The sequence below is a fragment of the Octopus sinensis genome, linkage group LG7 (assembly GCF_006345805.1).
Source record: "Octopus sinensis linkage group LG7, ASM634580v1, whole genome shotgun sequence".
NCBI classification, from domain to species: Eukaryota; Metazoa; Mollusca; class Cephalopoda; order Octopoda; family Octopodidae; genus Octopus; species Octopus sinensis.
The window spans coordinates 37484361-37502768 of NC_043003.1; the positions used below are offsets into that span (position 1 = coordinate 37484361).

General features: G+C 34.8%; 2 protein-coding genes across 3 annotated transcripts in view; one reads left to right on the plus strand and one right to left on the minus strand.

Moving 5' to 3' along the window:
• The window catches only part of LOC115214385 (putative defense protein 3), a 29811-nt gene extending 22044 nt beyond the window's left edge, over positions 1–7767 (plus strand). For both annotated transcript variants that reach the window (XM_036504386.1, XM_036504387.1), the window contains exon 6: positions 7376–7767. In XM_036504386.1, coding sequence (XP_036360279.1) covers positions 7376–7664 — 289 coding nt within the window. In that variant the 3' untranslated portion in view covers positions 7665–7767. The remainder of the gene's footprint in view (positions 1–7375) is intronic.
• A 4213-nt stretch (positions 7768–11980) lies between these two features.
• Positions 11981–18408, minus strand: part of LOC115214061 (digestive cysteine proteinase 1) — a 32377-nt gene continuing 25949 nt past the window's right edge. Inside the window, exons 9-10 of the mRNA XM_029783103.2 lie at positions 15993–16182; positions 11981–12262 (exon numbers count right to left, since the gene is read on the minus strand). Of these exons, the coding sequence (XP_029638963.1) occupies positions 12075–12262; positions 15993–16182 (378 nt within the window). The 3' untranslated portion in view covers positions 11981–12074. The remainder of the gene's footprint in view (positions 12263–15992; positions 16183–18408) is intronic.

Below are 18408 nucleotides of genomic sequence, written 5' to 3' on the forward strand. Positions count from 1 at the left end.
AAACGTATTTCATTACTCTCTTATGATATAGAGATTTTTAATAAACATGCTAATTATTATAATGAGGCCCTTAGAGGGGCAGGTTATAATAAGAATATTAAATTTTATAATATTAGCGATAATGATTTAAATGATAATTTTCGAGATACTTCTAATAATAATTATAATTTTGTTACGTTTAGTGGTAAAAATAATAGATATATTATAAAAAAATAATAAAATGATGATAAAAATATAAATAAGAATAAATAATAATAATAAATATAATAATAATAATATAAATAAGAATAATAAAATAAATAAATTTAATAATTATTATAATAATTATATTGATAAATTTAATAATATTAATAATTCCTTAAATGCTGTACATAGATATAATTCTGATAATAATTTTAATAAAATAAAGAATTATAAATATATTTATAATAATGATAATAATAATAAGGTTAATAAGAATAAAATTTGGTTAATAGTTCCTTATGGAGATCAAGTTAAAACGAATATTATTAAAGAGATTTTAGATGTTATAGAACTATTTATTAGAGATAATCGTAAATATAGAAACATTTTCTCTTTTAATAATTTTGGAGTTGGTTACTCTACCACTAATAATGTTGGTAACATTATTTCTTCATTTAATAAATATAAACTGAATAATTTTTATAAAAGAAATTATTTGATAATAATATTAATAATGATAAGACTTATATTAATTGTACATGTAGAGATAAATCTAATTGTATATTAAATAATAATTGTGATATTAACGATGTAGTGTATAAATGTATAGTTACATTACATGATAATAACTTTAAGAATAATAATTACACAAAAGCGGTTTATATAGGTTCTACTTCCTCAAAAATAAAACTAAGAATTGCACAACATATGAATTCTTTTAAAAATAAAAACTTAATCAACTCAACCGGACTTAGTAAGTATATTTGGAGTCTTAAATCACTAAATATTAATTATAGTTTAATATGGGAAATAATTTGTAAAACTAAATCATATAATATAGGAGCTAATTGTTGTTATTTATGCTCTAATGAGTTTAAAGAAATTTTATTTTATAAGTATGATAATTTACTTAATACTGGGGAGGAGCGCAAAATAAAATGTAGACACAAGTTACTTTACTTATATAATAAGTTTCATGATAAATAGCAATAATAGTTCCCTTTTAGGTTATTTTAGTTTAGTTTAAATTAGTTTAGATGATATATTTTTGGTTATGTTGTCTAGGATTTAATTATAGTTAGTCTTTATTGATATTTCTTTGTTTTAATTAGTTCATTTTTAATGTATATTAATTTAGCAGTTTATGGTACGTTAAAACTTTAATAATTTATATTAGATTTTTTTATTTTTTTATTTTTATTTTTATTTTTATTTATTTTATTTTATTATGTATTTTTATTTTGCATTTGTTATATGTATTTTGAGGATATATTTATATGTTTTGGGTGTTATTTAGTGGTGTTTTTATTGAGTTTTGTATGTATGTGTGAATGTTTAAGATCCCTTTTTTTTTTTTTTTATTTGTATGTTGAATTGACAGATTTTATTTGGGTATTGTCTTTTATAATAAAGTACACACCCATAACAATTATAAGTGCCCACTTCATTCGTTGTACTTGGGTTTGCATGTGAGCCTCAGCATATGCACCTAACGGCCACTCCAGCCCCACATGGATAAATAAACACATACACCCTAAAAATAAAAAAAAATAAAAAAAAATAAAAAAAAAAAAAATGGGAGTAATCCCATTCACACCAATTATATGTATACAATTATACACACTTGAATAATACATACTAGCCCTAATATACAGAACATACTAATAATCACCAACTAACCACCATCACAAATGAAACCCACACCATACAATGACAAAACTCCCCCATACCCTATTTACACCTACATAGTAATCCCATATATTCTTCCATACATGGACGCAAGTGCGTGAAGCACATGAACATAATTAGTACGTACAACCCCTAATACACACTAATATATACGTATCAAGCTCGACCTCCACAGTGATAAGTTTACACACAATCACACCCAGATGGGTGAATTGCACAACCAGTGAATGCTCACACATACGGGCGCGATTACATTGTTGCATATATCGAGCCAAAATAGTATGCATATGTACATGTGAGGGGTACACGTAAATGAAGTGAGCGTGTACCCCCTGTATTTATACCCGTGCGTGAATATACACATGGAGACTACCACACAGGTACAATGTGTTTAGAAATGGGAGCCCCATCACTACACTTAATGTATACTCTCACCCATCCGCACGGATGTGTAAGTGTATCTCCGGTGTATATGTTGAGGCTTATATGTAGAGTTGTTGAAGGGAACGTCGTTGAAATTGTGAATGAATGGGTAGAGTTGGGAATTGTAACCGGGTGGTGGACTAGTGTTGCTTGGAATTGTGAATGGATTAGGGTGGTAATGAGGTAGGCATTGAGTATGGGTTACTGTAAGTTGTTTGTTAGAGTTGCTAGGGTGAGCTAAAGCTCATAAATGTATATAATTGATTTTTCATGATAGTTTTTAAAGAATCCATTCATAATAAATAAATTTTTTTAAGTAGCGTTGGTTTGCTACGTGGAAATAGTTTTTAGTTCCATTTATTATATTTCTCCATTCATACTATGAATGACGTTTACTTTCTATGGCGCGTATTCTTTTTTTACATTAGTTATTTCCATGGTAACGTAATTTTGTTTGGTTTTTTAACGGCTAAAATCTAATTTCACTTCATAATTTGTAACTGAATTGTAAGTATGTATTTGATTTATCCTTATGTCATAATGTTATTTTTGATATTCTGGTTAATTACGATGTATTTATTGTTGTTTTCATAAGAGTGTTTATGTATATGAGATTGGTTGTGAGTTTTTAATTGTATAATTAATTTATTTATCTGTATGAGTGTGGGTGTAAATATTGTTGTATATATCGAGTTTTAGTGAGTATGTATATGCGTATATGTGAGGGAGCATATGTATCTGTTGTGTGTGTGTGTTTTGCGTGTGTGTGTGTTGTGTGTGAATGTGTATTTGGGTTTGTTATTTAGGATTTGGGATGTATGTGTAATTTGTCTGTGGGGAGGGAGGAGTGGTTTTTGGTGTATATTGAGGTTTATAAGTTAGTATAGGTTTGTGTATAAGTCTTGGGTCTGTGGTTTACGTGTGGGTTTTTTGTGTGTGAATGTTTAGGTTAGGGGGATTGCTATATAAGTTTGTTATAGGGTTTAGCAAAGGGAGATTTTATCGTTATATGCTTTTATGAGTTTTGGTTTATCATGGTTTTTTTTTTTTAGGTAATTCGTGGTATTTTGTCTATTTTAGGTGTTGGTTATTTTTTTACATTGTTTCATTCATAATTTTTGAGTGGTGTTCGTTTTGCCACGTGAATAACCGGGTGGTGGACTAGCGTTGCTTGGAATGTGAATGGAATAGTGTAGTAGTGAGGTAGGCATAGAGAATGGGATTGGGTTACTGCAAGTTGTTTGTTAGAGATGCTAAGGTGAGTTAAAGCTCATAAATGTATATAATGTTTTTTGTGGGTGTGTAAGTATTGTTGTATATGTCGAGTTTAGTGAGTATGTATAGGCGTATATGTGAGGGAGTATATGTATCTTTTGTGTGTGAGTGTTTTGCGTGTGAGTGTGTGTTTTGTGTGTGAATGTGTATATGGGTTTGTTATTTAGGTTTTGGGATGTATGTGTTAATTTGTTCTGTGTGGGGAGGGAGTGGGTTTTGGTGTATATTGAGGTTTATAAGTTAGTATAGGTATGTGTATAAGTCGTGAGTCTGTGGTTTACGTGTGTGTATTGTGTGTGAATGTTTAGGTTAGGGGGTTTACTTTATAGGTTTGTTATAGAGTTTAGCAAAGGGAGATTTTATCGTTATATGTTTTTAAGAGTTTTTTTTATCATGGTTTTTTTAGGGAATTGTGGTAATTAGTCTATATTTTGATATGGATTATATATAGGTTATATATGGATATATACTTATATTTTTTCATTTATACTTTAATTATTTAAAAGTATTATTTTTATATTTTAAAATTTTGATTTTTTAGATTGGAAGTCCACCTGAAGATTGTCGATCAAGACAAGAAACGATTGTAGTGGCGGTTTTTTTGACTATTTATTAAATTTTATGTATTGATTAAGTCTTTCCTTGTTTGTTTTGCAAAATAGTGGTTTTGTCTCAAATAATATTTTATAATATTTTACTATAAAATTGGATTTAATCCTAAATCTGATTTTTTTCCCTGTAAATTTGGATATATTCCCTAATATTTATTATATATATATATATATATATGTATGTATGTATGTATAAAAAATTATGTATAATATATATATATATATATATATATATATATATATATATATATATATATATATATATATATATATATATATATATATACATATAGTGGCATACATACACTTATGCTCACTTTATAGTAAGTATGTATCTAATTTTGCTCGATTCTTTAACTGTCTTTTAGTCCCCTTCATACTTTCTTCCTCTTTTCTTTTTCTCGCTCCCTCTCTCTCACATTTCTTGGCCTTCTCTTTCTTTAGCTCCCACTTTTCCTCCTCGTTTATCTCCCCTATACCTTTCCCTTTGCCTCTTTGATTTTTTTCTAATCCTTCAATCCCGCTGCCCCTACCACTCTCTCCTCCTTCCACGTGATCGGTGTTCGGCCAGCCGTGATCTTTCTTGCTTGGCCTGAGTGCCGACTGCCAACACCTCTTATGTCCATCTCCTATGTTCCTGCCTTAAGGCTTTCACTTTATACGCGCCAGCTCAATTTGATTCGCCCTCAATCGAAAGACATCTGTTGTTATATTCTTGTTGTTTGTATTTGTAATTGTGTACTATGTTCTCCCTTTTTTGTCTTTGTTATCGTACACATTCGCTAGCTTTCTTACAAAAAATCAAATGCTCTTAGCTTTGACTTTTTTTGTGGATGGGGGACCAGATCGAAAAGTCTCAAGTACTTTGCATCCTTTTAGCTTACGAATGATGTAACCCACATTCCTCCTCATCGAAGGGCTTATAGTCCGTCGCAGTGTTACCCATTTATAGCTGAATGGATTGGAGCAACGTGAAATGAAGTGTTTTGCTCTATAACACAACGTGCTATTCGGTCCAGAAATCGAAACTACGACCTAGCGATTGTGAGCACAACACCTTAGTCACTAGGCCACGCGCCTACATATATGTGTATGGTGTACGTGTGCATACACACACACACACACACACACACACACACACACACACATATATATATATATAACAATTGCAGCATGGAAGGTGTTTATAAGTAATTTAAGAAACACACAAAAACCATTAGATTCACTTCAACATTTAAATTTAATTTTCCAAAATATTTTCGTCACTTTGAGACCGCGACCTGTTCACTGACAAAACTTCGTGCAGCATCTCTGGCAAATTAATTAAATTTAAATGTTGAAATGAATCTAACGGTTTTTCTGTGTTTCTTAAATGGCTTATAAACACCTTCCACGCTGCAATTGTTTTCGTTCCAGCACACGATCTCAGATCAGGTCACTTGCTATGCAAGTACATTTTTGTAATATATGTGTGTGTGTGTGTGTGGTGTGTGTGTGTGTGCGTACATACACATACACACATCTCTAAATAAATGTATGTACATCTACACACACATCTATATAAATAGATGTACATTCACTCATACAAACACGCGCATGCACACACGCACACATACATACATACATACATACATGTTATATACCGCTGGTCACAATGCACTTCCAATTTGTCTCGATTGCTCCGTTCTTATCCATCTTGACCCAAAATGCTCGATTAAATCTTCTTCCCATTGCCGCAGATGCCTTCTAAATAGCCTGTTCCCATCTCTTGGATACCACTCGGCAACTGGGCGGGTCCACCTATTGTCTGTGAACGCTGCTGCCACATGTTCGGCCCAGTGGAATTTGTGCTTTCGCTACTCTGCGATCACATTATTCACTCTGCTCCCTTCTCGAATTATATCATTTTGAATATGCTCTCATAATAATGATATTCTTAGCATGGACCTTTCCACGGTTCTTTGTGTCATAGCCAATCGATATTCTATCCTCTTCGTGGTAGCCCACGTCTCACTCACGTATAAGAGCGCAGGTAGGACGGTTGCTATTGAAAAGTCTGGCAGATTCTTCAATATATGAATATGCGTACATTATATATAGATATACACGTACGTGTGTGTGAGAGAGAGAAAGAAAGGTGAGTCAGAGAGATAGATGAACTTTAATGCATATATATCTATACACACACATATGTGTATAGATATATACATATATGTACATATATATATGAATGCATGTATGTTTGTATGTATGTATACGTGTGTTTGTACACACACGAGTTTGAACGTGTCACAAGTATATTTGAACTGGTAATAACATTACATATATATATATATATATATATATATATATATATATATATATATTCACGCTGAATATCGTGAGAACTACGTTTAGGGTACACGTGTCTGTGGAGTGCTCAGCCACTTACACGTTAATTTCACGAGCAGGCTGTTCCGTTGATTCGGATCAACCGGAACCCTCGTCGTCGTAACCGACGGAGTGCTTCCTCCTCCTTGTATATATATATATATATATATATATATATATATATAATATATATATATATATATATATATATATTAGGTTTGGAGGTGATGTACAAGGAGGAGGAAGCACTCCGTCGGTTACGTCGACGAGGGTTCCGGTTGATCCGAATCAACGGAACAGCCTGCTCGTGAAATTAACGTGTAAGTGGCTGAGCACTCCACAGACACGTGTACCCTAAACGTAGTTCTCACGGTATTCAGCGTGACACAGAGAGTGACAAGGCCGGCCCTTTGAAATACAGGTACAACAGAAACAGGAAGTAAGAGTGAGAGAAAGTTGTGGTGAAAGAGTACAGCAGGGATCACCACCATCCCCTGCCGGAGCCTCGTGGAGCTTTATGTGTTTTCGCTCAATAAACACTCACAACGCCCGGTCTGGGAATCGAAACCGCGCTCCTATGACCGCGAGTCCGCTGCCCTAACCACTGGGCCATTGCGCCTCCACAGGTGATGTACAGGTATTATATATTAGAAGAAATAAGGTACTCAGAAATCTGGATGGTTTTATATTTACAGATTTTTATTAATATGTCAAATTTTTTTATAAATCGTATATTAGCGCTTGCATCTACTCTAGTAGACTCTCATATATATGTGTATATATATATATATATATATATATATATATAACTATTCCTTCTACAGGGCAACATTTGTGAAAAATGTGACGACATTTTGGACAGGAATCAGCTCCAGAATTTTATCTGATTTGGGACCTGTCACTCTTCCCGCTGAATGTCTGAAGAATACGGTTCAAAAGTCCAACAGCCATCACCGAATCAAAGACCAAACTTCTTTATCCAGTGAAATTCGCCCGATATTTCGAAACGTAACAGCTTGTCTGAAGGGAGGTCAACACGGATTTATATCATTCCGCACCGGTTACCTCTTTGTAACTGGAATCTGCATTCTGTATCAAATCGCAGTAATATGAGTGATTTTAAAAGAAATCGAACCTATGCTGATATTAATGAATTTTTCTTGAAACTAACGTGGAATTATTGATTTCCTTGTTTTAATAAATAACATTCAATTTCTGCCTTACATTTTTTTGTCTTTACTTTTCATAAGTAGACCAAATTCTTTTAGAAAACACGTGAACAATGCAACTTCAAATTTCAACCAAATATAATATTGTGAATAATTTAGTTTTCCAAAAAGAGGTTTTTGCATACTCCATAACTATAACAGTTGTCAGCAGTTACATTGTTCCTGACATATTTGATATTGCCTTATTCTTTTCTTTGGCTAATGCATTGCTGTTGTCTACCCCTCTTATATCTGGAGAAAATATATGCTCGAAGTACTTCTTAAAAGGCAAGAGCTAATTCAAATTTGAAGATAATGAAAAGGGGCCCATTAAAACTAGGGGCCCCAAAATTTAAAGAGCCTTGGTTAAAAATAGTGGGGTTTTTTTTTAATGTAAGAGAGCCCAATAAATCAAAATTGTGTAATCAGATAACTTCGTTCGTTTTGGGTGGGGTGGGGTTTCAGAAGGGGGAGTTCTACTTGGCACTCTGTCATATTTGAAAAGAGGTAAAAATTTATTCAAATTTCAAAAACGATAGACAAAAGTTGTGGTGAAAGAATAGCGCAACAAAAACGAAACAAAACTCCATCATAAAAATATTTTTCGTTTTTATTCAAACAGCACTGGAAATGATTAAAATAAATGGTGGCGGGGGACAAACGAGTTTATCTTACAACCCAATATCATTAATTGTAGTCATTCTTTGACATCCGCTTCCCATGCTGGTATGGGTTGAACTGGCAGCTGGCAAAAACGTTAGCACGCCGAGCGAAATGCTTAGTGGTATTTCGTCCGCCGCCGCGTTCTGAGTTCAAATTCCGCCGAGGTCGACTTTGCCTTTCATCCTTTCGGGGTCGATTAAATAAGTACCAGTTACGCACTGGGGTCGATATAATCGACTTAATCCGTTTGTCTGTCCTTGTTTGTCCCCTCTGTGCTTAGCCCCTTGTGGGTAGTAAAGAAATAGGTATGGGTTGAACGGATCGTCACGGTCCAATCATTTCATATAGGGAGTTACTGGTCTCAAAGACTAGAGCTCATACGTGTGTGTGTGTATGTGCGAGAGAGAGAGAGAAAGAGAGAACGTGTGTGTCGAGGGCCCATGGGTGTTACACTTACGATCCCTTCGATTCCTGGTCCGAGTGGTGCGTTCTGCTCGTTAGCAAAACACTTCATCCCACGTTGCTCTATGACCACTTCGACACCTTTTCAGGCAACGTCAATTTGATGAAGGGAGCGAGTTAATAATGTACAGCATAAACATTTGAACATCATAAATAATTCATTTGTACAGCTTCTTCAGCAAGAAATTGCAGAACCGTCCTTCTCGAACTACAAGAGATTACAATCAGACACACACACACACACACACACACACACGTTTGTTTATATTTGCACTTCTCATAAAACGCTAAGTTACAAGCGGTAACACGGCATTGTTGTCATTTCCCCAGTCAACAAATCGCCCGCATTCAAAGACTTGTGAAATAAGAAACCCCTTGAAAACAGGTATGGATTAGTGGCAGCAATTGCACCCGACTGTCACACAACACCCTCTCCAAGTCGATCACATTCTCGCATTAAAAAAAAAAAACGAACGTAAAACCACTGAAGTCGAAGACTAAAATCATCAAGTTGTCTCCCTTACTTTTCAGAATGATTAACGTACTATTGGCTATTAAGTTAAATGCTATCTTTTTTCCTCGCCACACAAATTTTTTTAATTAGACCGTTAATAATTTTTGCATTAAATATATTAACATTGACTTTAATACTACTCGCATGCTAAGCAAGTAGTTATATATTAAAATTGTTAACATACTTAACCCTTTGAATGCGGAAAGCAGGTATATCTATTCAAGATTTTACCTTTAACAGCAGAAAGTGGTTTTACTCCATAGCTTTCAGAAAAACGTCTTATATAGCGAGAAGTCAGCACATCCTCATTTGCACTATTTACAGAAACTATTTTCTCGTTTTCAGATTTTAATTTTTTTCACATATTTCATCATATATCATCCCTTTACAGAGCAAGGCTCCAATAATGGACATGAAAACCCTATCTACAGGAGATAACTGAAAAAGTATTGCAGAAGTATAAAATATCAGGTTTCTTTTTTTTTTTTTATGGATAATTAACATCATTATGAGAATGGCCATAAAATTTAATTCTGCAAAAAGTTAATGTTTGTAAGCCAAGATATTTTGAATTATTTAGATTAAGTCCTACAAATGAGAACAAGTATTATCTAAATGAGTAATTCTGATCAGAAAAGACAGAGGGGATAAACTTGAAATTTTAATTGATAAAAGTTTATTAAAATAGGGAAATATGGAACACAATGGAGAGTGATTGACCTTTAACTTTGACTTTAGGAACAACTCCAAGCATTTCCGTTTTGTTATATATCTTGTCCAAAAGTAGCTACAACACAATATCCAGGAATAAACTTTGAACTTCATGCTTAATATATTTCCTCTTTGTCTACTATGAACTTAAGATGTTCCTATCCCAAAAAGTGACCACCAGTAAGCATAATCGTACATAGCTGCAGGCACATTTATTTAATTTTACCCCAATTTCCAGTGAGAGCATGGTATTGTGAAGTGATGCCTTCTCGGTCTTTTGCCACAAGTAGATTTCCATAGCGTCCTGAGTAAAACGTTAAGCTACCTCTATTGGCAGGGCTCCAGCTCAAGAGTTCAGGAGTTTGGGAAATTGGTGACTAAGGGGAAGTTACCCCTTGTTCATCACTTCTCCCACATCAACTCTGAGCTGAAGTTGTGATACTTGTCATAGGCCCAAGTTCTGGACCAAACAGCAAGTGGTCCAGATGTGTCACAGAGTGGGTATCAATGTATGATTGAAACACAGACATAAGCACAGGTGTGGTTGTGTGGTAGAAGTTTGCTTCCCAACGACATGGTTCTGGGTTCAGTCCCACAGAGTGGCACCTCGGGCAAGTGTCTTCTACTATAGTCTCAGACTGACCAAAGCCTTGCAAGTGGATTTGAGAGATGAAAACTGAAAGAAGCCCGTCTTGAGTGTGTGTGTGTGTGTGCGCGTGTGCATCTGACCACCGCTTGACAACTGGTGTTGGTGTTTTTATATCTCTGTAACTTAGAGGCTCAGCAAAAAAAGATATCACTAGAATAATTACCAAGCTTAAAAATAAAATAAATACTGGGGTCAATTAGTTCAACTAAAATCCCTCGGGGCTGTGCCCCAGCATGGCCATAGTCTAATGACAAACAAGTAAAAGATAAAGGATAAGAAAAAAAAGCCTTCAAAATCAGTGGAACAATACCTACATAAGATTAATATGGACAAATCATGGGTATGGAAGTTTGGCTGTATGGTAACTTTGCCAAGCTAAGATACTAATTATCTTAGTGGAAAATGCTTCAAACCTATATAACTGCATAGCTAACTTTCTCATCTATTTGTCTATCTTTTAAGGGCAGTGATCTGGCAGAACTGTTAGCAGGCTGGATGAAATGCTTAGTGGTATTTCGCCCATCACTATGTTCTGAGTTCAAATTCCGCCAAGGTCTTTCATCCTTTCGGGGTCGATAAATTAAGTACCAGTTACGCACTGGGGTCGATATAATCAACTTAATCTGTCTGTCTGTCTGTCCTTGTTTGTCTCCTCTGTGTTTAGCCCCTTGTGGGTAGTAAAGAAATAGGTATTTCCTCAGCCATTACGTTCTGAGTTCAAATTCCGCCGAGGTCAACTTTGCCTTAAGTAAGGTGACGACCTGGCAGAATCATTAGCATCCTGGGTGAAATGCTTAGCGGTATTTCGTCTGCTGTTACGTTCTGAGTTCAAATTCCACCGAGATCGACTTTGCCTTTCATCCTTTCGGGGTCGATAAATTAAGTACCAGTTACGCACTGGGGTCGATATAATCGACTTAATCCGTCTGTCCTCTCTGTGTTTAGCCCCTTGTGGGTAGTAAAGAAATAGGTATTTCGCCCATCGCTATGTTCTGAGTTCAAATTCCGCCATGGTCGACTTTCATCCTTTCAGAGGTCAATAAAATAAGTACCAGTTGAACACTGGGGTCGATTATGACATCCCCACCAACTCCCAAGCTGTCCTTGAGGCAAAAATTTGAAATGTGGAAAAATCATGGAAGACATAAAGGCAAATATGTTATCAGCATAGAAAGACATTGTTTTGAAAATATAAAAAGAAAAAAGTAAACAAACAGAGCAATTAACAAAATCAATGTTTATAGTTTATTAGAAATGTCATCTAAAAAAATATATTTACAAATATTTTATTGGAATTTTAAGAATTATTGCTTAGATCACTCAATTATAACATATGTTGGCGAGGTTGTGACACCACAGTTGTTATTTTTACGTGACATCAAAACATAACCATTGTTGCCCCAATAAGTTGACCATGAGTTCTTTACAAGCCAGTAAGGTTCTCCATTTAATTCACCATATCCTACAGCAAGAACAGCATGGTCGAGTGAATCTGGTCCACTTCCTGAAATAAATAAAAATGAAATATTGGTTTGGTCATGTGATGCGAATGGATGCCAACAGTTGCATAAAGAAGTGCTGATCTCTCGAAGTAGATGGAACATATGGTAGAGGGAAACCCAGGAAGACATGGGATGAAGTATGGAAGGTAGATTGAAAACATGGAATAGGGAACCCCAAGAATACATGGGATGAAGTACGGAAGGTAGATTGAAAACATGGAATAGGGAACCCCAAGAATACATGGGATGAAGCACGGAAGGTAGATTGAAAACATGGAATAGGGAACCCCAAGAATACATGGGATGAAGCACGGAAGGTAGATTGAAAACATGGAATAGGGAACCCCAAGAATACATGGGATGAAGCACAGAAGGTAGATTGAAAACATGGAATAGGGAACCCCAAGAATACATGGGATGAAGAACGGAGGGTAGATTGGAAACATGGAATAGGGAACCCAAGAATACATGGGATGAAGTACTGAAAGTAGATGGAGAAAGCAGAAGAGGGAGACCCAGGAAGACATGGGACAAAGTACTGATGGACAACCTTAGGACACTGAACCTTTCACACGAGATGACAAAGCACCAAGATGCTTGGCACCCTACTGTACTCAAGAAGTTCTGTACTCCACAGCAGAAGTGTTGAGGCTACACTCCCTGGCCACATAAAAATACCCAGCACACTCTGTAAAATGGTTGGCGTTCAGAAGGATATCCAGCAATAGAAACCATGCCAAATCAGACTGAGCATGGTGCAGCTCTCCTGCTTGCCAGCTCTGGTCAAACCATCCAACCCATGCCAGCATTGTTAATGGAAACTAACTGATGATGATGATGATAAACATCACTATCCCGTTTTATAGAATAAGTGCACAGTATATGACCAAAGTCTCATGAGTAGATTTGGTAGACAGAAACTGTGTGTGTGTGTTACATCTCAATATATATAAAGCTGAAGTTGTCTGTGTATGGCAGGTTTGGTAGCCTTCAACTAACACTATCTCCTCCGAGACCCTGCAGCACAAGTTGACCAAAATTGAGAGTATGAAAGAAGGCTTGCTCTTCCTTCCATAGAAGAAAAAATTCAAATCAGACCATGTAAACACCAAAAATTATTTACATCAAAAGGTGCTTTTTTTTCTATGAAAATCCCTACTTTTTACGATTTTTTGACTGCTGTGTCGCCATTTTTTGGTGTATTTCAACCAGGAAAATGTTCACTTAAAGAGAATAACAAGCTACATAATGCAAAATTTTTACTTTTCAAAAATTCAAATTCTAAAGGGCCGAAACAAACCCGAGCAACGCCGGGCGATACTGCTAGTTACAAATTGTAAACAAATGTTACCATCATGCAAGCAGAGTTCTTCATTTTCAAACTTCTGTCACAATGTGTACACACGCATACACGCACGGAGAAACACTATTAAATTTTGAGAATAGTACGACAAGGGAGTTAAATATCTAGAACGTAAATTACACAATAGTTACCTCCCTTGGATTATTTTGCTAGTATTTAGTAAACTGCCAAAGCTATTTTTGAGATAGTCGGTTTTCTCTTCCAACGATCCGAGTTTAGATCTTATATCTATTCTTTACTTTTATCCCTATAGGATCGCTGAAATAAGTCATCGTTACATCCAATGGTATGTGAACTTCTCAAAATATTGATTTCTAACATTTGGTAGGAATCCACAAATTACGATGGGGAAGCGTATATTCAATTATTTCGATGACAAGCGCTTTATAGAAAAATGAAAGGCAAAGTCAGTAAAGGTAAGGTTCGAACTCGGAACTTAAGGAACGTGACTAGATGCTACAAAGCACTATTTTGTTTAACACTCTACTGCTTCTACCGATTTAACAAGCCCTTAGAACTTAATATAAAAGGAAATATCAACAACAAGAAAAAATAACAGAAAACGCGAAAACTGTGACATTCATACCTACCAAAAAGATATTATAGACATAAATGTTGGGATCTTTTCGGTTTGACCGGCAGTTTTTTAAAATAATTTCCACGTAACTAAACACTTTTAAACTTCGTATACTGGTAGAATGTGTTTATAAAACATCTTTTTCTCTTGGCTTTATTGAGAAAATTCTATAGCTTGTAAGATATTTGTTGTTGTTTTTTCTTCAATTTCTGCTATTTCAACCAATCAATGACGTCTATTGAGGTGGAAACATTCTGTGCCGTATGAATATGTCCCTCGTTTAAGAAATAGATTTGGTTTATTTACATTTCTGAAGAAAAAAAGATACCCTTCCCCCCACCCCTAACTAACCCTAACCCTAAAACAGATTGAAATGCAATAGATCGATACTAGGGTCATAATTTCATATGACACCGCTAGAAAAAAGTGCCGTTCAAACCGAAAAGATCCAAATGTTGAATTACAATTGCATATCAAAATTGGATTTATAAATATTTGTTAGTTTAACCATCCTCTTATTCACAAGGAGTTAATTTACTTTCCCCAATCATAACAAATCCAGAGAATGTATAAAACCAATATCTAATTCCAGTGTGGAAAATTACCTCCCAGATATGTTACAAATAACATTTCCTAGAAGGGCTTCATAACTGTTCCTGAGAGAGCTGAAGAAATAGAGAGTGAGTGTTCTTAATCGGTCAACCAAACAAATGCAATGGAGCAATTTAAGCTCAAAATACCCTGCCAGCAGAGTCTACAGCACAGGTTCAATTTCCTATCGAAACATTTCACATAAGGTTTATGTATGCTTCAGGCAGGCAGAAAAAATCCACATCTTTGGTTTACAAGATGAGGAGTTTGTATGCAAAAAAACTCTTCACTATCTTTGATGATAGTGAAATTCTCTCTGCCCTGGGGTAGAGATATAGCTGTGCGGTAAAGAATTTCACTCCACAACTACATAGTTGCAAGTTCAATCCTGCTGTGTAAACACCGAGGGCAAGTAGTTCCTACCATAAACTCAGTTCAGTCAAAGCTTTTCATGCCTGTTCTTGAAGTTAACACCACCTGGCCCATGTATACCTTTAGTGAAGTCAACTGTGTTGTAAGCATTTTGGCAAGACTTAAATAAAAACAAACAAATTAGGTGACTGTTTACCACCATACATCAGCAAAGATAGAAAAAGGACTTCATAATCATTTTAATATCTATTTTTTCATGCTTGCATAGATCAGTCCATTGAACCATATTTTCTATCGCCAGATGCCCTTCCAGAGACCAACCCTTATTTATTTCCAAACAAGATAATATTTCCTCATGGCCAGACATGTTCTATGTCTAACTGTGATACTCTTTACAGCAATCATACAGTGTTAAGGTAAGAAGAAACAAACATTCATACACTAATATATATATATATATATATATATATATATACACACACACACACAAGTGATGGGTTTCTTTTTGATTTTCGTTAATAGAGAGGAAGTGTTCTTCCCAATCAGTCAACCAAAGAAATGAAATGGAGCAATTTGAGCTCAAAGTACCCTGCCAACAGTCTACAGCACAGGTTCAATTCCTTGTTGAGACATTTTACATAATATATCCCACTAAGGTTTATGTATGTTTCGGGTGGGCAGAAAAATACACACTCACAATGCTTTGGTTCATCCAGAGTTAACCCAAGGTGCCATGTGGTGGGAGTGAACATAGAACCATGTTGTTAGGAAGCAAATTTCTCATCACACAGCTACATCTGTGACAACAAAAATTAAATTGTTTACTTACCACATTTCTCCTCGTAGTATACACCATTAGCATAAAAAGAGAGGGACTTGTGTGCTGCATCAATAGCAACAGATACTGGACCAAATTTGAAAATAGCAGCTTTCAGTGCATCTTCACTTCCTGAAGTGACATTTACATATCCTTTCAAATTGAGAACAGGTTTCGTTGAATTGTAATGACATTTGCCATCCTGAAATAATTCAAGCAGAAAAATTTTTTTAATCAAAATGGTAAAGTCATCATGGTAAAGGAAAGCTGGGATCTTTCCGGTTTGAACGGCAGTTTTTTTTTTATAATTTCCACGTAACTAAACACTTTTAAACTTAGTATATTGGTAGAATGTATTTATAAAACATCTTTTTCTCTTGGCTTTATTGAGAAAATTCTATAGCTTGTAAGATATTTGTTGTTGTTTTTCTTCAATTTCTCCAATTTCAACCAATCAATGACGTATATTGAGGTGAAAACATTCTGTGCCGTATGAATATGTCCCTCGTTTAAGAAACATATTGGGTTTATTTACATTTGTGAAGAAAAAAAGATACCCTTCCCCCACCCCTAACCAACACTAACTAACCCTAAAACAGATTGAAATGCAATAGATCGATACTAGGGTCATAATTATGGGTGACAATTTCATATGACACCGCTAGAAAAAACTGCCGTTCAAACCGAAAAGATCCGAAAGCTGGAGTACAGCCTTTATAAGTAGATATAAACATAAATGTATTATGTATTTTGACGTGGTTCTTGTAACCTCGCCGCCTCTTGTACTTTGAATTTACTAAATTTCTGAGGACAATTGTTTCTCTGAATTTGAGACACAATACTTATATTAAGTTGCATGTTGTTATTGCACTAGTATAAATGTTGTAGGATACAGTCAAGTGACTAAATAATTCAAACGGACGATGAAATGAAGTGGGGGGAAAACGTATAAGTAACTGAAGGGAATTAACTGCTAAATTACTTTTTAAAGCATACAGATTTATCTCCCTGAAAATTCTTTCCATGCTATGTTAATTATATTTTTCTATATTTAGTATAATCACAGGATAAAAAAAATACGTACTAATTAATTCTTTCAAATTTTGTCCATGGCTACTACTTATTTTTTTAAGGGAAGGAGTTAGACGATTACGTTGACACCAATGATCAACCGGTACTTAATTTATCGAACCCCAAAGGATGAGAGATAGTCAACCTCTGCAGAATTTGAACTCAGAATGTCAAATCAAAAGAAATGCAGCTAATCATTCTGCCTGGAGGTGCTAACGTGTCTGCCAGCTAGCCGTCTTACAATTACATACTAATTAATAGAAAGCTAAATAAAGATGCTCTCAGTGTGTGGTGACGTCATTCGCAGTTTGAGTTTACTTAAGAAGGCAGGTTGAACTTTTAGGTTTCAGATTAAAGGATTGGAATCCACAACAGGATACACAATTATGTATTTCTGATCGTAGATCTTTCCAGTTGGGTTGCCAATTTTCAAAAATTCAGAGTTTATTGAAAATTTGTAAATTTAGTACATTAATGTAGATGAATCTCAGGAGATATTTCACTTTTTCCAGGAAAAAAAATTTTTTTAATAGTTATAGAGGTTTAAAGTTTGAGAAAACAGGACTTGAAAGCTGTCATTTTGTGCATGACATGTTTTAATATGAAACGAAATAAATCAACTTGTACTATATAACTCCTTATAATTTTTCTATGTTTTAGAATTTTCAGAAAATTTTTGCAAATTTGTATCTATACTCAGGAATTCATGCGATTATGCAAAAGCAAAATTAAATTGGAAGGTGTGCAGTTTAAGGCCTATTTGGCTGTTGTTTTTAGCACATCTCTTTACCAACAGATGGGTACAAGCAGCAGAACACAGCATCAATGCACATGCTTTTGTGTAGAATATATTTGTCAATATGTATTATCTCACAGACAAAAGAGCTTTTGTATTTGGCTTATTATAGAAACAGGCATGTGTCTGGCTTACGATTGCCTAAAATTACCCAAAATTTTCAAACCTTAAACACTAATAACTTTTTGCTTAATAATTTATTGCAAAATTTAATTTCAAAGCAGGGATTAGTATATAAAACCATATCATTTCACTGAAAATGAAATCAATTCAAGCAGGAATTGAAGAGATTGAAAATTGGGAGCCAAACCGAAAAGCTCCCTGATCGTATTTTTTATAATAGTGCATCTATAACAGTCTTTAGAAATTAAATTACATGCATTACAAGAGTATGTAACATATAGCATGATGCAGCACAAAAGTACTAAAAGAACTATTAGAATTAGGAATTTTCATTCTTGGAATATGGAGAATGGTGATGAGGATACCTAATTTAATTTTTTTCTGAGGGAAAGAGACATAAAATCCCACAGAGAGACAGAATTTAATAAATGTGAACAA